General features: G+C 42.9%; 1 protein-coding gene across 34 annotated transcripts in view; it reads right to left on the bottom strand.

The window, feature by feature from the left end:
• Positions 1-20,373, bottom strand: part of LOC129823797 (kinesin-like protein KIF1A) — a 42,624-nt gene that overhangs the window by 21,139 nt on the left and 1,112 nt on the right. For 10 of the 34 annotated variants that reach the window (XM_055882779.1, XM_055882780.1, XM_055882784.1 and 7 more), the window contains exons 2-23: positions 19,254-19,443; positions 14,259-14,332; positions 13,652-13,834; positions 9,157-9,225; positions 7,129-7,307; positions 6,860-6,971; positions 6,461-6,538; positions 6,172-6,237; positions 6,047-6,064; positions 5,791-5,869; positions 5,579-5,657; positions 5,176-5,318; positions 4,964-5,002; positions 4,352-4,378; positions 3,760-3,959; positions 3,386-3,465; positions 3,198-3,273; positions 2,957-3,036; positions 2,559-2,665; positions 710-808; positions 244-424; positions 71-143 (exon numbers count right to left, since the gene is read on the bottom strand). In XM_055882779.1, the coding sequence (XP_055738754.1) occupies positions 71-143; positions 244-424; positions 710-808; positions 2,559-2,665; positions 2,957-3,036; positions 3,198-3,273; positions 3,386-3,465; positions 3,760-3,959; positions 4,352-4,378; positions 4,964-5,002; positions 5,176-5,318; positions 5,579-5,657; positions 5,791-5,869; positions 6,047-6,064; positions 6,172-6,237; positions 6,461-6,538; positions 6,860-6,971; positions 7,129-7,307; positions 9,157-9,225; positions 13,652-13,834; positions 14,259-14,332; positions 19,254-19,359 (2,148 nt within the window). In that variant the 5' untranslated portion in view covers positions 19,360-19,443. The remainder of the gene's footprint in view (positions 1-70; positions 144-243; positions 425-709; positions 809-2,558; positions 2,666-2,956; positions 3,037-3,197; positions 3,274-3,385; positions 3,466-3,759; positions 3,960-4,351; positions 4,379-4,963; positions 5,003-5,175; positions 5,319-5,578; positions 5,658-5,790; positions 5,870-6,046; positions 6,065-6,171; positions 6,238-6,460; positions 6,539-6,859; positions 6,972-7,128; positions 7,308-9,156; positions 9,226-13,651; positions 13,835-14,258; positions 14,333-19,253; positions 19,444-20,373) is intronic. The other 24 variants (XM_055882809.1, XM_055882804.1, XM_055882803.1 and 21 more) reach the window with 11 other exon arrangements.

Raw genomic sequence — 20,373 nt, forward strand, 5'->3', positions numbered from 1 at the left:
AATCACATGACAGAATATAGCGCATATATCTCATACATATTTAAAAAAATCTGTTAGTGGCCTGTCTTACCAGTCTCTGTTGTTCCAGAAGGTTACTGGCCTCCTCTCGTTCTCTGCGGTACTGATCTTCTAACTCTTGAAGCCTGCAGACAAAACGATCACAAATCAGTTTTAAGCTATACAAAAGGATGATAGTTCATTACAGTTGGTGCTTTGCCAAAGGTAGCCCATCGATTATTGTACCTTGACTCCATCTCCTGCTTCATGTCGATGCCCTGTTTGTCCAACAGCTCTCTCTGGGCGAAGGCCCAGTCCACGGGCTCCACGGGGGTCTCAGCGCAGGGCGTCCTCTCCCGCTCCTGTCGCGCCTGCTCCGGGTTAGTGAAGCGGAACACATGGCTCTTCCCCATGATAATGCGGTTCCCTGGGGTCAGGAGTCAAAGGTCAATCCGAGGTCAACCGCATCATGCATCAGTTGTTTCATACATTTTTACCTATTGATGTTTTTCAAACCCTGGAGTGTTCACGTGTGAATCACCTGTGATGATTCTTAGTTAATTTGTAGATGTTGTATATGGAAGCAGATTCATGCCAAAACAAGTAAAACATTTTTAAATAAAATCATTACAGAGTTTTTCAGTATGTTTTACGTGTGTGGTATATATGTTTCCCACGCTCAGTGGAAGACGCTGAGGGGTTCAAGACTTACCTGAGCGAAGCAGAGTAGGCGTGGTCACCAGTTTCCCGTTGACATAGATCTCCGCCCCCTCGCAGGGCTCCAGGATGACGTTCCCTGTGTCATCATCATCAACAGACAAGAACCACCGGGGATGGTGAACATTTGGCCATTCTACTGACTCTCTGCACTGGTTCTCTGCACACTCACTGGTCTCTACCCACACACTCACTAGATTCTACCCACACACTCACTAGACTCTACCCATTCTACTGTCTGCTTCTGCTGTGATTACACTACTATAACTAAAGTCTAGAACCTCACTAGTCCACGTCTCTATAGTCTAGAACCTCACCAGTACACGTCTCTATAGTCTAGAACCTCACTAGTCCACATCTCTGTAGTCTAGAACCTCACTAGTCCACGTCTCTATAGTCTAAAACCTCATTAGTCCACGTCTCTATAGTCTAAAACCTCGCTGGTCCACGTCTCTATAGTCTAGAACCTCACTAGTCCACGTCTCTATAGTCTAGAACCTCACTAGTCCATGTCTCTATAGTCTAAAACCTCACTAGTCCACGTCTCTATAGTCTAGAACCTCACTAGTCCACGTCTCTACAGTCTATAACCCAGTCATCCTAATCTATAGTCTATTAGCCAGTCATCCTAATCTATGACACCAGTCTTCCTAATCTACAGTCTATAACCCAGTCATCTTAATCTATAGTCTATAACACCAGTCATCCTAATCTATAGTCTATAACATCAGTCATCCTAATCTATAGTCTATTAGCCAGTCATCTTAATCTATAGTCTATAACACCAGTCATCCTAATCTATAGTCTATAACATCAGTCATCCTAATCTATAGTCTATTAGCCAGTCATCTTAATCTATAGTCTATAACCCAGTCATCCTAATCTATAGTCTATAACACCAGTCATCCTAATCTATAGTCTATAACATCAGTCATCCTAATCTATAGTCTATTAGCCAGTCATCTTAATCTATAGTCTATAACCCAGTCATCCTAATCTATAGTCTATAACACCAGTCATCCTAATCTATAGTCTATTAGCCAGTCATCTTAATCTATAGCCTATAACCCAGTCATCCTAATCTATAGTCTATAACACCAGTCATCCTAATCTATAGTCTATTAGCCAGTCATCTTAATCTATAGCCTATAACACCAGTCATCCTAATCTATAGTCTATTAGCCAGTCATCTTAATCTATAGTCTATAACCCAGTCATCTTAATCTATAGTCTATAACACCAGTCATCCTAATCTATAGTCTATAACATCAGTCATCCTAATCTATAGTCTATTAGCCAGTCATCTTAATCTATAGTCTATAACCCAGTCATCCTAATCTATAGTCTATAACACCAGTCATCCTAATCTATAGTCTATAACATCAGTCATCCTAATCTATAGTCTATTAGCCAGTCATCTTAATCTATAGTCTATAACCCAGTCATCCTAATCTATAGTCTATAACACCAGTCATCCTAATCTATAGTCTATAACATCAGTCATCCTAATCTATAGTCTATTAGCCAGTCATCTTAATCTATAGCCTATAACCCAGTCATCCTAATCTATAGTCTATAGCCCAGTCATTTTACTGTATAGTCTAGAACACAGTTTTCCTAATATATAGTCTATGGCCCAGTCATCCTAATCTATAGTCTATAACAGTTTTCCTAATATATAGTCTATGGCCCAGTCATCTTACTCTATAGTCTATAACACCAGTCTCACTAGTCCCAGTCTCTACAGAGTCTCTATAACCTCTGGTGTACTCAGGCATAATCTGCCAGTTATTCCTCCCATAGAAATATAACTAATAGAACTAGCATGGTCAATTCAGTCTCACCTTCTCCCCCGGGGCCTGTGGTGCTGCTGAAGGTGCAGTGCTCGTCCTGGATAAAATGGCCGCTGAGCACGATGTCCTGGCGACTTCTGGCGTCCTCACGACCCACCCTGAGGGAAAGATACAGAGGATATGGAGTCTAGAGTGATTTGCTGTACGCAGATGTATTTCTTATAAGAAAGCTATTTCAGTCTTCACATTCTGAAGATGATCAAATATCCTAGCCCACTTCACAGGACCACTCATCACCTTTGATATTCCAGGTAGTAAATTTAAACAGCTGACCCCTTACTCCAAATCCATATATACTGTACTACAGGACTGTTGCCCACCTCAGTCCAAAATAGTTCTCAATGAAAAGTACACATTTCCTGCAGGGGAAAGAAAGCAGTCGTTCTTACTTGGTGGTCCCATCTTTGATGTAGTAGAGTAAGCACTCAGACATCAATGGGTCCTCGTTTAGGTTCACCAGGTGAGGGGTCTGAAAGAAAGACATGAACATTAGGACTTGTGTCTAAATGTTGTTGACAGGGGTTGTTGTAGCATGATGGGAAAAAATGATTATGTACAGAGCATTATGGGTACTGTAGCGGATATCATTACAGTTGTGATAGGGGTGTACTGTATTTTTGAGGTTCTGACCTTCTTGGGGGAGAACACGCCCACGGTGCCTCCATCCTCTCTCATGGCCACACCCATCTCAGCCAGTAGGGCTTCCCTACAGATAGCAGAGAGCCACGTTTTGGGGGGTTAGGGTTTGGGTTAGCTATAACGGTTATTGAAGACAGAGGGACTCAGATGAGGATAATGGTTAAATCCATCTAACACACCTCTGCATCCGGATATCTTCAGTACGGCGCAGCTTCTCCTCCCATGTCTCATTGAGCTCTGCAATGATTTTCTCTGTTTCCTAGGGTGGAAAGAATGACAAATGTCTACATTGGTATGGTACACACATGGTATTACTAAGCATTGTGCTTAGCCTCCCTCACCCTTGCCATCTCTCTCTAATTTTCTTCTTCTCCTCTCTATCTCCATCGGTCCCCAGCTGTCTCTCTATCTCTCTACCGCCTTCCTCTCCTCCTCTCTCTCCCCTCTCTCCCCTTCCCACCCTGTCTCTTTCTCCTTCAATCCCTCTAGCTCACACAGTCACCTACTCACTCCCCCACTACCTCTCTTTTCACCCTACCTCCCTCCTCCCTACCTTGAGTCTCTCTATGGCCTCCTCGGAGGCGGGGCTGAAGATGCGGTCGTGCAGGTTTGCCATGGAGCACGCGCGGCTGGACAGAGCGGAGAGTGAGGGAGAGGGGCTCATCCCAGTCATGGCATTGGTCACTGTGGATAGATCACCCATTTGATTGACAGCCTGGCGATTATTGACAAAGTTGTTGTAATCACACAAGTCTGCCAGAAGAAGAGCGGGAGTGTGTGGGGGAGAGAGGGAGAGAGAGGGAGCAGACAGCAGGAAGGTGAGGAAGAGGAGACATCGGGGTGGAGAGAAAAACAGAGAGATGGACATATGGAAGAAAGGGAAGAGCAACAAAAAGAAGAAGAAAGCTCAAAAGATGGATTGTAGAAGCAGACAGGTGCTTACCAAAGCCACTGCAGAGAGAGCGACAAAAGAGCAACTTAAACTGACATAATATGTTAAGCATACGATAAGTTAGAGCCAATGCATTTCTCTGACATTCGTATGCAAAATACATCAAATACCAAGCTAAAAACAAGCAATGTTATATGAAGACCAGCCAATATATAGGGCAGCCAGTCTAGAAGAAATGTCTTTTAGTTCTTACTTGCAGAATATTCTCCAGGCTGAAAGGCTGTGAAAGCATTATTGAATTAAATTCAATGCAATTCCAAAAAACGTTATTCATCCACAAGGGACAATTATGCCGGGCAAGCAGTGTGAATTAGAAGGCAGCTGAGCTCTAGAGACCCAACCAGAGCCCACACTAAGAACCTGGCATATCAAAGCTCCTCTACAGAAGCAGAGCGTCCAATCAGCTAGCTACACACCCAGAGAACCGGTGTAACCAACGCTGCATGCATCCCAACAGTCTAAAATGGCTTCCTCCCCTCGTCTCCTCTTCTTGATCTACACTGATCTGAAAGGACTGGACAGGTGAAAGTCTGTTCCCTAAGAGGAGTCCACCATCTTGCGTTCAACTATCCCATTTTTGCAGATCAGTGCAGATAAACGAGAGGAAATGAGAACATGGAAAGTACTTTGAGAGTAGTTTCTTGTCTACAGGGTCTGCTGGTCTCATGTAAAACCTTTCTATAGGTTTTAGATGAGTTTCGGAGTCCTGTCATAGCTCTGGGGTGTAAGGACTTTAGTGTCATAAGAGTTTGAGCTTTATTATCAAGTTAGCTGCAAAAGCGTGAGGTTGCCAGAATATACACACTTTTCAAACCAGCTATCACAGGATCAGGACATCGATATGCTGAGAGGAGAGGGGAGAGAGAAGAGTGTGTGTGAGACACTCATCCTGTGTGTGTGTGTGTGTGTGTGTGTGTGTGTGTGTGTGTGTGTGTGTGTGTGTGTGTGTGTGTGTGTGTGTGTGTGTGTGTGTGTGTGTGTGTGTGTGTGTGTGTGTGTGTGTGTGTGTGTACTCACTGTCTATGATATCTCCCAGGCCCTGAGCATAGAGGAGGTCCTTGAGGCGACACACCTCCTCCTTCAACTCACGCACCAGACGGTTGTTGGGGTCCTCGTTGATAACAGCGTTACAGCGGATCTGCTTAGCGCGGTCTGCATACCTGAGAGAATGAAAACCATTAAAGGGGACGTTCACTCGAAAATCTCAATTCAACTTTGTTCATAATTATAGTGACAGTGAAAACATGGGAGCCTTCAAGGTATCATTATTTGAAGCTCCTGGATTACTTTCTGGTTTAGTCTCATAATGCATTGTCATTACACTTCACAAATGATGACAGTGATAGTGAAGTACTATAGGGTCACCCAGTGACTACTATGTTTTTAACCGGAGAATGTTACCTCAGAGCTGGGTTCTTACCTGAGGGTGCTCAGGGTCTCGTCATAGTTGATATCAGCAGGGCTGAGGGCTGCCACCATGGCAGTGCGAGAGTTACCCCCTAATGGACAGAAAGGGGAAAACAGATGACTTGTGGATGAGGGCGAGAGGAGGAAAGATTATTTAAAGGGTGATGAGGATGCTACAATTGGCGTAGTCGGCAGGATCTGGGCTACTAGGTGGAAAGTACGTACCCAGGTTCTCTCTCAGCAGCCAGGTCAGCACTGAGTCTCTGTATGGGATATGGTTCTCCACTTTCTTCTTCTTCTTGTTCTGTTAACAGATAATCTTCCCAATTAGAATACTGCTTCAATAGAAGTGTATTTACATGTTGACAAATGTAGGCATACAGGTATAAGAAGAAACGCTTGTTAATCATCCATCTCTTAATACCATTTCCCCAAATATTTTCTCATGACAGAAATTGAATAAGTAATTGAAATGGTGTACCTTATTTGGTGCCGTGTCCTAGAAAAATAAGAAATTGACAGTATTGAATTAATAGACAGTCTTACCAAATTGCTTAAATTACCATACAGACAACGAGTTGTGTACAGAAGAGTAAGGACTCTAACCACTTCAGCTAAAGCAGAGATGACTTTTCCCAGTGTGGTTAGAGATTTGTTGATATTTGCTCCTTCCTGAAAAGGAAAAGATGGGGCGTAGTTAATCAATCGAGAAGCATTGCTTGGGACGCAAAAACTACAATCTCCACAATCTCGAGACACAGAGCCTAGATGCTTTGTAAAATGCATAGACGTGTCAACTAGAAATGTTAACTCAAAACTTTGAGGAATTCATACATCGACATCACTGGGGGATCGAATTCAGCCCATAAAGTAGACCCAAAAAAGACCCTCTCACCTTCAGCCTGGTTCCTTTGGCTCCTGTAGAGTCAGCTCTCTCACTCCCAGCCAGATCCACCAGGCTGATCTTGCTCACCTGCAACAAGAAACCACTCGGGTGTCATAATTTATTTTGGCATGAATCTGCTTCCATACTCTGTATTGTAAAGGAAAGATGTCCAGATTCCAAATACACAGCGGTAGCAACAATAAACGCTCTTTGAGGGCTTATCTGTAATGAGCATTGAGTAAATGACAACACTGTGGATGTCCAGATAACATGGCAATAGATCTCAACTATAAAAGTGTAAACCATACATATTGGTCAGACTTATTAACTCTTTGGCCTCAAACTATTGCAGAAAATTGAACAGGAGGTTGAACCTGGTCATTAAGTTGTTATAAGCCTGTACTGTACCTTCTCAGACGTGTTCTCTGAATCCATGTCGTGTTTCTTCTGAGTGAAGATGATGTTGAAGACAGCGTGAGAGCGGCTGCTGGTCTCGTTCATGTTAGTGGCTGCCACCGTCCTGAAGGAAGAGAGATTTTAACCTTATGACATCCATCCATCCCTCCCTCTTTCATCCACCATCCATCCATCCACCCTTCCAACCCACCCACCCACCCATCTATCATCCATCCATCCATCAATCCATCCATCATCCATCCACTGAATGTCACATTTACCTGGCCTTGTTGCCAGACTCCATGAGGTCCTGGATGTCGTTGTAGGAGGTGACGGCCAGTTTGGACAGGTCCTCCACGTAGGGCCCCATCAGGGGGTGCTCTCTCACACGCAGGTTCCCTTTGTTCTTCGGGTTCAGCAGGTCACGCACACGCTCACAGTAGATCTCCATGTAGCTCACCTGTGGAGGTCGTCAATACTCTATAGAAGTGCCAATCAAACTAACTAAGTGCCAATCAAACGTCTATTGAGCACTTGGGGTACAAAAGACAATCTTATCAGAACTCTTATCTTATGTTTGTGTTATGACAATACTGTGTCCTCCCCATTGTTTTTACATATCACTTGTCTTGGGGTTAAGCACCCTAATGTGGATTTGCCATTTCATGACTGTCAACCACGTTAGGATACAATTAGTTATGGTGAATTCTATATAGATGTAACAGAGCTATTCATATCACCCTGGAGTTAAAGTAAAGTTTCCCTCATTTTGAGTGTTATATCGTATTTGTGCATCTCTGAGTGATGTTCTAACAATTCCCAGGGTCATTTCATGTTTTCATGTGTATCTGATTTATTGGCGTTCAAACAGGCAGAAATCTGGCCGGTATGATGAAGCACCATGGTAAAGTCTCTCTCACTATACTGGAAGTTAATAGGAATATGACTTTTAGATCGTGAAAACCTATATCATACATCAGATTTCCATACTGGCCGGTGTCATAACGCAGGAGGCTGTCGTCTCTCGAATGAGCCATTGATCTTATGTTTGCAATATTCCTACCTCGAGAAATTGGTAATTTAACGGAGGGTCTAGCACATTTTCCCTATTTGTCTGCCTCTTTAGTCCAGGATGCATTGCATGTTGCCGTTGCTAGATATATTATAGAAAGGAGACAGGAATCCAATGAATGAAGGATTCTATAACGCCCCAGCCAGCAAACTGTCGACCAATCGCGTTCACGATGTCATGCTGCGTCACGCGGTTGCTAAGCTAATCATCACGCAATCCCTTCTCAAAGTCAATGTATATGTTGAGAAACGTGCCTATTTTACTCGATAGTACATAAAGTCACAATTCCAAAGCTATACAATACTACAGATAGCAAGTTAATTATCTCACATCTCAGAAAAGATTTGCAAAGTTTTACTTCTTGTTGACGAAATTCATGCTAATGTTGAGTTTTTGAGCTAGCACCCAAAAGACTCCCATTCAATCTTTAAAGGAGAGCGCACCTTGTCCCAGAATCGCCCAGAATGGACCGTGCAACCAATTGACGTAGCATGGCCAACATTTCCCATCTCCTCAAAAGTATATCTGCCGTTGCGAATGTCAGACTCCACTTTGTGAGGCACATCGATCTGTAGGTTGAACATGGTGAGATTGTAGACTCCTAAATTGATAGTGCAGTTTGTTCAGGCGATTTTACAGCTAATTAGCTACGTTACATGCTGATATTATTGTCACGCCCTGACCATAGAGAGCCCTTGTTTCTCTATGGTGTAGTAGGTCAGGGCGTGACTAGGGGGTATTCTGGTATGTCTATTTCTATGTTGGTGCTAATATGGTTCCGAATTAGAGACAGCTGTTTATCGTTGCCTCTGATTGGGGATCATATTTAGGTAGCCATTTCCCCACCTGTGTTTTGTGGGATATTGTTTTTGTGTTTGTGCAGCACTACGTAGTCACGTTTTCGTTGTTCGTTTATTGTTTTGCTTAAGTGTCACTTCGTAATAAAGATGTAGAACTTCAACCACGCTGCGCCTTGGTCCGCTCATTACGACGCTCGTGACAATTATTGTGTGTAGCTACGTTTGCTAGCTAGCTAGCCAGCCCATAAAGAGAGCAATGCATTGTGGATGTTGTAGTCGACTTGAGCTGAAACAGATTTCCACAACGATTTTCCATGTTGCTACCAACCTTATTATAACGCCAAAACGTTAACACTTTAAAACCCCAAACCTACTATGGAGTAGGCCTCTTGTATTCAAGCTTATTCTAAAAACACTAGAGGGTCGGGAGCACTCACCTCTACGGAGTAGGACAAGCTGTTGTCAGTATTGCTATCACTGATCTTGGTGAAGAGGTCCTCACACAGCTGGCAGAGAAGAAAGCATGGAGGGTTATTTGTTGTTATTATTATTGTTGTTATTTGTATTTGTATTTATTAAGGAACCCCATTAGCTGTTGCCCTCTTCCTGGGGTCCAGGAACATTAAGGCAGTTATATACAATTTTAAATATTACATGGCATTATATGTCATTACACTTTCACAACTCGATAAGTGTGTTCACTCAGGCCACTACTCTACTATCACATATCTACAAAATTCATGTGTATGTGTAGAGTGAGTGTCTTCTCATGTGTATGTGTGTCTGTGCCTGTGTGTGTCTGTGCCTGTGTGTGTGTCTCTTCACAGTCCCCGCTGTTCCATAAGGTGTATTTTTAACTGTTTTTTTACATCTGATGTGGAATAGAGTTCCATGCTCTATGTAGTACTGTGCGCCTCCCATAGTCTATTCTGGACTTGGGGATTGTGAAGAGACTTCTGTTGGCATGTATTGTGGTGTATGATCGGGTGTCTGAGCTGTGTGCTAGTAGTTTAAACAGACACCTCGGTGCATTCAGCTTGTCAACACAAGTAGTGATGAAGTCAATCTCTCTTCCACTTTGAGCCAGGAGAGATTGACGTGCATATTATTAATGTTAACGCTCCGTGTACATTTACAGCCGTGCTGCCCTGTTCTGAGACAATTGTCATTTTCCGAGGTCCCTCTTTGTGGTACCTGACCATATGATTGAACAGTAGTCCAGGTGTGCCAAAACTAGGGCCTGTAGGACCTGCCTTGTTGATAGTGTTGTTAAAAAGGCAGAGCAGCGCTTAATTATGGACAGACTTCTCCCCATTTTAGCTACTGTTGTATCAACATGTTTTGACCATGACAGTTTAGAATCCAGCGTTACTCCAAGCAGTTTAGTCACCTCAACTTGCTCAATTGCACATGATTTATTACAAGATTGAGTTGAGGTTTAGAGTTTAGTGAATCATTTGTCCCAAATACAATGCTTTTAGTTTTTGAAATATTTAGGACTAATTTAATCCTTGCCACCCATTCTGAAACTAACTGCAGTTCTTTGTTACGTGTTGCAGTCATTTCAGTTGCTGTAGTAGCTGACATGTATAGTGTTGAGTCATCCGCATGCATAGACACACTGGCTTTACTCAAGGTCAGTGGCATGTCCTTAGTAAAGATTGAAAAAAGTAAGTGGTCTACACACTGTCCTGGGTAATTCCTGATTCTACCTGGATTATATTGGACAAGCTTCCATTAAAGAACACCCCCTGTGTTCTGTTAGACAGGTAACTCTTTATCCACATTATAGCAGGTGGTGTAAAGCCATAACACATAGGTTTTTCCAGCAGAAGACTATGATCGATAATGTCAAAATCTGCACTGAAGTCTAACAAAACAGCTCCCACAATCTTTTACTATCAATTTCTCTCATCTCAGCCAATCATCAGCCATTTGAACAAGTGCTGTGCTTGTTGAATGTCCTTCCCTATAAGCGTGCTTAAAGTCTGTTGTCTTACTAAGGGGTAGTAACAGGCTGATTGGTTGGCTATTTGAGCCAGTAAAGGGGGCTTTACTATTCTTGGGTAGTGGAATTACTTTTGCTTCCCTCCAGGCCTAAGTGCACACACCTTCTAGTAGGCTTAGATTGAAGATATGGCAAATAGGAGTGGAAATATTGCCCACTATTATCCTCAGTAATTTTCCATTAAGTCAGACCTCAGTGGCTTGTCATTGTTGATAGACAACTATCTTTTTTTTAATGGGTGCATGCTAATTAGTAACTGGAATAAGCAATTTCAGAAATGTGTCAAGTGCAGCGTCTGGTTGCTCCTCATTGCACACCACAGACCAACAAATATTCTTTAAATCAACAACATAGGAATCAATACAAGACGTATTGTATGACCTCTTATACACTATATTAGGGCCAGCCTTTGGAACTTTGGTTTTCCTAGATATGGTTACTAAAAACCAAATCAAATTCTATTCGTCACAAGCTCCGTATACAACAGGTATAGACCTTACGGTAAAATGCTTACTTACAAGCCCTTAACCAACAATGCAGTTCAAGAAATATAGTTAAGAAAATATTTACTAAATAAACTAAAGTAAAAAATTAAAAGTAACACAATAAAATTACATAACAATAACAAGGCTATATACAGGGGGTACCAGTACCGAGTCAATGTGTGGGGGTACAGGTTAGTCGAGGTAGTCTGAACATGTGGTAGGGGTGAAGTGACTATGCATAGATAATAAACAGTGAGTAGCAGCAGTGTAAAAACAAAGGGGAGGGTCAATGTAAATAGTCTGGGTAGCCATTTGATTAGGTGTTGAGGAGTCTTATGGCTTGGGGGTAGAAGCTGTTGAGGAGCCTAATAGTCCTAGACTTGGCCCTCCGGTACCGCTTGCCGTGCGGTAGCAGAGAAAACAGTCTATGACTTGGGTGACAGGAGTCTTTGAAAAAATGTTGGGCCTTCCTCTGACACCGCATAGTATATAGGTCCTGAATGGCAGGAAGCTTGGTCCCAGTGATGTATTGGACCGTACGCACTTCCCTCTGTAGTGCCTTACGGTCAGATGCCGAGCAGCTGCCATACCAGGCGGTGATGCAACCGGTAAGGATGCTCTCGATGTTGCAGCCTTATACAGCTCGTTAAGTGCGGTCTTAGTGCCAGCATCGGTTTGTGGTGGTAAATAGACGGCTACGAATAATATAGATGAGAACTCTCTTGGTAGTGTGATCTACAGCTCATCATGAGATACTCTACCTCAAGTGAGCAATACTTTGAGACTTCTTTAATATTAAACATTGCGCATCAGCTGTTATTGACAAATAGACACACACCCCTGCCCCTCGTCTTACCACACGTAGCTGCTCTGTCCTGCCGATGCACGGAAAACCCAGCCAACTCTATATTATCCGTGTCGTCGTTCAGCCACGACTCGGTGAAACATAAGATATTACATTTTTTTGTCCCATTGGTAGGATAGTCTCAACCATTCATCCAGTTTGTTTTCCAGTGATTGCACATTGGCCAATAGAACCAATGGTAGTGGTGATTTACTCACTCGCCTACGAATCCTAACAAGGCATCCCAACCTTCTCCCTCTGTATATCCGCTTTTTCTTCACGCAAATGACAAGGATTTGGGCCGGGTCTCCGGAGAGCAGTATATCCTTTACGTCGGACTCATTAAAGAAAAAATCTTTGTCCAGTTCGAGGTGTTCAGAAGCTCTTTTCAGTCATAAGAGACCATAGCAGCAACTTTATGCTCAAAATAAGTTAAAAACAATGCGAAAAAGCAAACAGAATAGCACAGTTGGTTAGGAGCCCGTAAAACGGCAGCCATCCCGTCCGGCGCCATTACTATATTGTGATCACTACATCCGATGGATATGGATACTGCTTTAAAGCAAATTTCTGCAGCATTAGTAAAGATGTGATCAATACATGTTGATGATTTCATTCCTAGTTACTGTTTGTAACTACCCTGGTAGGTTGATTGATAACCTGAACGAGGTTGCAGTTACTAGGTACAGTTTGAAGTTTTCTCTTGAATGGGCAGCCTGATGAAAGCCAGTCAATATTTAAATCACCCAGAAAGTATACCTCTCTATTGATATCACATACATTATCAAGCATTTCACACGTTATCCAGATATGGACTATAAGCACTTGGTGGTTTATAGCAGCTTCCCACAAGAATGGGCTTCAGGTGAGACAGATGAACCTGTAGATCATGAATATAAACCGCTACACCTCCACCATTGGCATTTCTGTCTTTTCTGTAGATGTTATAACCATGTGTTGCTACCACTGTATTATCAAAGGTATTATCTAAGTGAGTTTCAGAGATTGTCAGAATGTTATCTGTAAATGATTGATTTCATGAACCTTGTTTCTTAAGCTACATATGTTAACATGGGCTATTTGTAGAACTTTTCTGGGATGCTTGATTGTTTTCATTGCTTTACTGGGAAGCTTGGCAGAAGTAGACATGCTCATGTTATTTATGTTAGTGCAGGGTGAGCTGCACACAGTGGACTTCCTACTAGTGCACACCACCTCAGTGTTAATAGTATAACTCTAGTTCATAGGCTCATGATTACTGCATACAATAGCTTGGATAAGCAGAGGCATTCAGGGCAGTGAGAGGGACATAAATTAGGTTACTTACATTGTGTCTTCCAACGCACAAGGGATAATGTACATTTGCTGAAGCATTATGACAACTCAGCGACACAATGGTAGGGATTAACTGAGCTGGGCTTGGGTCATTGAACACAGCAATCAGTATGTATTATAAATAAGAGGCATTTTTTGGTATAAACCTAAATGTGTTTTCATAGTTTCAGTATCTGACATGTACGTGATGAAGTAACTATTGATTATGATGTCTTTACTACATTTTGTCATCCATCCATTTATCCATCCATCCATCCTACCAGAGGGATAATGCCTTGCTGGTCCTTCTGGTCCTGCTTGCCCATCATGGTGTAGCTCTTCCCAGATCCAGTCTGGCCATATGCAAAGATACACACGTTGTAGCCCTCAAAGGCATGCAGCAACATCTCCTCTCCAATGTCTTTGTACACTTGCTTCTGTGAATGATAGTTGATGTCGTCCGGCTGCAGAGAGAGCGAGAGAGAGAGAACGCAAGAGAGGAGAGAGAAACAGAGAGAGAGAGAGGGAGCGAGAGCACAAGAAGAGAGAGAGTGTGAGAGGAGAGTGAAACAGAGAGAGAGAGAGGGAGCGAGAGCACAAGAAGAGAGAGAGTGTGAGAGGAGAGAGAAACAGAGAGAGAGAGAGAGAGGGAGCGAGAGCACAAGAAGAGAGAGTGTGAGAGGAGAGAGAAACAGAGAGAGAGAGAGAGAGGGAGCGAGAGCACAAGAAGAGAGAGAGTGTGAGAGGAGAGTGAAACAGAGAAAGGGATTGAGGTTTAATACACCTTTATTAAGCAATTACAGAGTAAATACTGACCTCATGACTTGCATGATCTTTAAATGCACGACATTCAAGTCTCTAGTGTGGGACTTGTGTGGCAAAGCTCACCGTGGTATGTGACCAGTAGGAGTAGTCGAAGTTGAAGCTCTTGTTCTCCTTCGGCTGTTTGGGGTTTAGGATCGCTGAAAGGACCGACAGGAAGGAAACAAAGGTTAGAAGTATCCAAACCAAACCGAGAAATCTACACCAAGTAAACTATTGTGATACACTGTATATGGCATACCAGATATATAATTTATTTGGCTGACTATATACAGCAGATACAATTAGTGGAAAATGCATTGTCATCATTTCAGGAAGAATTGTGGAGCTGGTGGAATCTGAAACTAGGCCAGGCGTTTGTGGAAAACTGAGCAAGTCCGTCTCTATAAAAGCTTTAATGGCCAAGGCACAGAAGCTGAGAAAGCACCTGGCAGCAGCTGGTGTCTGTGGCCCATTGAGGTAATGCAGCGATTAGGTTCATCTGAGCCTGACTGATACAGCCACATCATCAGTGGTGTCTGACCAATCATGATGTCACTTATGTCATAGACTGGGGAATGTACTCTAGCCGATTGCACGTGCTAGCAAGTTGAAAATGTCAGAGTTTCCTAGTTCTGACTAGCACATGAACGCAGCTAGAATACATTCCCCAGTCTATGACATAAGTGGCATCATGATTGGTCAGACACCACTGATGGTGCTGCTGTATCAGCATTAGGTATTGATAGAGATATGTATGCAGTCACATGAAGGATGTAGGCAGTCACATGAAGGATGTAGGCAGTCACATGAAGGATGTAGGCAGTCACATGAAGGATGTAGGCAGTCACATAAAGTATGTAGGCAGTCACAGAAAGGATGTAGGCAGTCACACAAAGGATGTAGGCAGTCACAGAAAGGATACAGGCAGTCACACAAAGGATGTAGGCAGTCACAGGAAGGGAGTAGGCAGTCACACAAAGGATGTAGGCAGTCACAGAAAGGATGTAGGCGGTCACAGAAAGGATGTAGGCAGTCACAGGAAGGAAGTAGGCAGTCACACAAAGGATGTAGGCAGTCACAGAAAGGATGTAGGCGGTCACAGAAAGGATGTAGGCAGTCACAGGAAGGAAGTAGGCAGTCACAGGAAGGAAGATGTAGGCAGTCACAGAAAGGTGGTAGGCAGTCACAGCAAGGAAGTCGTTGAAAGTCGTAAGACAATGTTTCAGTTGAACAGAAGAATGTGTCAGTAGCTATGTTTCCATCCAAATATTCTAAAATCCGCATAAAAACACACACAATGCGCACACAAAATGTACTTTTTCACTTACGTTTTCATGTACAGAATAAAAATCTAAAGGTCAATGTGTTTCCATCTCAATTCAAAACCGATAGTCTTGTCACAAAAACTGTTGAATTTAAATAGCAAATGTACCTACTCTGGTCTTTGCACGTGCTCTCTAGCCAACAGCTTGCAGGTAGGCTGTGCGGGAAGGCTAGTCTACATGATGAGATTATTATGGACAAGAGTGAGAATATTTTTATTTGTCAAATGCAGTCAAGCATCGATCATCATGTCACCAAAATCAGACACTCAATATTTATTGGAAAAGAGCATCAAGATCACTGTGAACTTTCACCACCCTGTGAAGTTCATCATAAATAATTTAATCTGTAACCTAATAAACTGCATGGTTTCCCGAGTCGTAATGGGAGGACCACACACCATATCATCGCGTAACTCCAAGTTTACTTCCTATATGATGGTTATTATATCAATATTTGCTAATAAAGGCGTGTCGACTGCCATTTTCAACAAAATTAATTTTACAGACACAAAAAGATCCCCCCCATGTCGAATCAACAAATTATCTGTCAGCATTTATATAATTGCACTGAAGCTTCCTGTTTCCATCACAGATGTCGCGATTTTTTTTGTTCATAACAAATTACTTTAATCACATAAAAACTGTGGATGTAAATGTGGTTACAATCCCTCAGTGATACAAGAGAGATGAGATTTCTGCAAGCATTCCCATCCTAATAGTCTAAAGTTCCTTGATATAACCGTAGAGTGGAAGCAACCAGGAAGAGGATGATGCTAGCTGATGTTTACATGGTAAACAGTACAATGTATTACCTTCACCAAAGCAATTTCAGAGATTTCCAGAGATCTAACCTAATCTGTACCATGCCAAAGATTGTGGGAATGAGGTCATAAACAGACCTGCCGACAGGCACAAAGCAGCGGAATAAGACACACCCACACACACATCAGCTGACCCAGTGTCTCAGCTCAGATAGAAACAACGAGGCCTTTTGGACCCTCTGGCTCGAGGGATAAGACGGTCTAGAGGTCCACACACACAGACACAGTTCTGACTGGACCCTTTGTTTCACTTCCTATGGAGATGTGTTACATGCCCCACTGCCCACTGTCGCATTGCTTTCAAGCGTGTGTTCCAAGCACAAAGCAGAAAATGGCAGATGCGCACAGTTTAATTGATTCTCTACAATAATTCTCCACAGTAGAAATGATTGAGCCGACAAGGGCCTATGTTGTGAAGTGATGAATTTCTGGAAATAAGCTTGAAATAGTGTTAGATCCAATTTTATAAATACATGTCTTTTAAAACCATATAGAATGTCATATTGTCAATGTCTGATGAAAATCTCTTCTCTCCAAAACAGAAACTTTTCTTGACCACATTTTCCCATGAATGAACATAAAAATATGTACAGTAACTTCAGAATTATTATTATTCATTTATCTAGGCAAGTTAGTTAAGAACAAATTCTTATTTACAATGACGGCTTAAGAACAGTGGGTTAACTGCCTTGATCAGGGACAGAACGACAGATTTTTAACTTGTCAGCTTGGGGATTTGATTTAGCAACCTTTCGGTTACTAGCCCAACGCTCTAACCACAAGGATACCATCTTGGTCCTTGGTCCGAGAGTCATGAAATATTCAGAGTACATTGGGGGGAGTTACTGCTCTCAACAAATTGAAAACATTTCAAATGTAATGGCAAAAAAAGGAGTTACAAGATTTTTCATCAGACCGCAACAATATGAGATTGTCTCCTGAAGGCCCAATCTAAATCAGAACATATTAGTAAAAATATTTCATCAAACTGTATTTATTTACTTATATATTTATATATATATTATATTTACTTCCATTCAACCACAAAAGCATTAGTGAGGTCAGGCACTGATGTTCGACGATTAGGCCTGGATCGCAGTCAGTCGGCATTCCAATTCATCCCTAAGGTGTTCAATGGGGTTGAGGTCAGGGCCTCCCGAAACATGACCCGCCTAACCTGACTCCTTAACACCTGCCAGTTTAACCAGGAAGCCAGCTGCACCAATGTGTCGGAGGAAACACAGTTCAACTGGCGACCGGGGTCAGCCTGCAGGCACCCGGCCCGCCACAAGGAGCCACTAGAGCGCGATGAGCCAAGTAAAGACCCCCGGCCAAACCCTCCCTAACCCGGACGATGCTGGACCAATTGTCGCAGTCCTACGGGACTCCCAGCCATGGTCGTTTCTAGCACAGCCCGGGAATGAACCCAGTCTGTAGTAATGCCTCTAGCACTGCGATGAGGGGCCTTAGACCGCTGCACTACTCAGGAGGCCCTCGAAAACAGGTTTTTAGAAATGTTTGCAAATGTTTTAAACATAAATTTAAAAAAAAAAGATTTACATAAGTATTCAGACCCTTTGCTATGAGACTCGAAATTGAGCTCAGGTGCATCCTGTTTCCAATTATCATCCTTGAGATGTTTCTACACCTGTGGTACATTCAATTGATTGGACATGATTTGGAAAGGCACACACCTGTCTATATAAGGTTCTACAGGTGACAGTGCATGTCAGAGCAAAAACCAAGTCATGAGGTCGAAGGAATTGTCCGTAGAGCTCCAAGACAGGATTGTGTCAAGGCACAGATCTGGGGAAGGGTACCAATACATTTCTGCAGCAAGAACACAGTGACCTCCATCATTCTTAAATGAAGAAGATTGGAACCACCAAGACTCTTCCTAGAGCTGGCCGCCCAGCCAAATTGAGCAATCGGGGGAGAAGGGCCTTGGTCAGGGAGGCGACCAAGAACCCGATGGTCACTCTGACAGAGCTCCAGAGTTCCTCTGTAGAGATGGGAGAACCTCCAGAAGGACAACCATCTCTGCAGCACTCCACCAATCAGGCATTTATGGTAGAGTTGCCAGACGGAAGCCACTCCTCAGTAAAAGGCCCATGACAGCCCGCTTGGAGTTTGCCAAAAAGCACCTAAAGGACTCTCACACCATGAGAAACAAGATTCTCTGGTCTGATGAAACCAAGCCTGAATGTCAAGATTCACGTCTGGAGGAAACCAGGCACTGCTCATCACCTGGCCAATACCATCCCTATGGTGAAGCATGGTGGTGGCAGCATCATGTTGTGGGGATGTTTTTCAGCGGCAGGGACTGGGAGACTAGTCAGGATCGAGGGAAAGTTGAACGGAGCAAAGTGCAGAGAGATCCTTGATGAAAACCTGCTCCAGAGCGCTCAGGACCTCAGATTGGGGTGAAGGTTCACCTTCCAACAGAACAACAACCCTAAGCACACAGCCAAGACAACGCAGGAGTGGCTTCGGGACAAGTCCCTGAATGTCCTTGAGTGGCCCAACTAGAGCGCAGACCTGAACCCGATCGAACATCTCTAGAGAGACCTGAAAATAGCTATGCAGCGACACTCCCCCTCCAACCTGACAGAGCTTGAGAGGATCTGCAGAGAAGAATAGGAGAAACTCCCCAAATACAGGTGTGCCAAGCTTGTAGCGTCATACCAAAGAAGACTGTCATCGCTGCCAAAGGTGCTTCAACAAAGTACTGAGTAATGGGTCTGAATACTTATGTAAATGTGATATCATTTTTTTTTTTTTTTTATACATTTGCAAAAACAAATCTTATTTTTTATCATGTTATTCAATTATTACCATGCAACTGCAACAAAGATAGCTCAGACGTGCAAGTGCCTTTTGCATTTTCTTACAATACTAGAAATGTCTTATAACACCAAATATCCAATGCTCACTTGTGGTGTTCCCTGTCATCTGGATGATGCACTTGCTCTCCTTCCCGATCTCTCGAGAGTTGAAGGGACGGACCCGGACCGCCACTTTCACTGAAGCCCCCGCCATGCTTCCTGTCAGTGGGGGGCGACGTGTTTATAGAGGAGTTCAGTCAGGAGGGGAGGGGCTTGTCGCCAGGTAGACACCTGACACCTGTGGAGAGGGAAGTCATGGTGAGATGAAGCTCTGAATGAAGATCTGATTTTAACTACTTTGTAATGCCATCATCTAACAGAAAAACGGGTAACAACTTTACATAACCTGCATGGTTGCATTATGATGCAGTTATAGTGCATTGAAAGACTTCATGAGGACCTGGCCCTTTATAAGGTCTTATACTCCTCTTATAATGATCCTGACTAAATGCCAGCCAGTTACCTTGTTTTTAGTAGCACTGTATGGTTGTAAAGTCTAGGCACATATATTTCCCTTATGAATTGACTGCTAAATGACATACAGTGTTTCTTATTCTGGAAGAATCACATGACATGTTGTCATTGCCTACTTGTTGGACACAGAATGAAGTTCTCCTAAATCTATTTTTGACAACCACAAACGTAGACTAGGCAGCCCTACATGCTGCGTCATTTGCCACCTCCTCAATGAATTCGGATGACCCACATCATTACTGCACTTCATTAATCAATGTATCGGTATAGTTGATTCACATACGATACATCATGCCATCATCACAATGTAGGCCCTCCTTACTTTTTTTTCTTTAGACGGATAATTCAAAACCTAAAATTAAAATATCCTCAATAAATTGCGTCATTTTAGTCGACTATAAACTAGTACTTGTTGGGGTAAACATTCTAATCTAAGCTATCTAACATTAAAATGGCTGCTTTCATCGTAGCGGACATCTTTCCTTATTTTTCTCCATCCTCGACGGACCTACTTACAATGGGCGCGTCTACAACGCTGCAGCTGCCAATGCCGACTTCAGTACACCTGCCTGAAGAGTCATAGCCTATGGGTAATAATATGTAACCTAACTGGGGCCTGGGTCTGTTGTCCTATATTGACCAAAAAATGTACCACCCATTACAAAATGGGTTGGCTTGTTACGTTTCATCAATT

This window comes from Salvelinus fontinalis, chromosome 26, assembly GCF_029448725.1.
Source record: "Salvelinus fontinalis isolate EN_2023a chromosome 26, ASM2944872v1, whole genome shotgun sequence".
Taxonomy (NCBI): Eukaryota; Metazoa; Chordata; class Actinopteri; order Salmoniformes; family Salmonidae; genus Salvelinus; species Salvelinus fontinalis.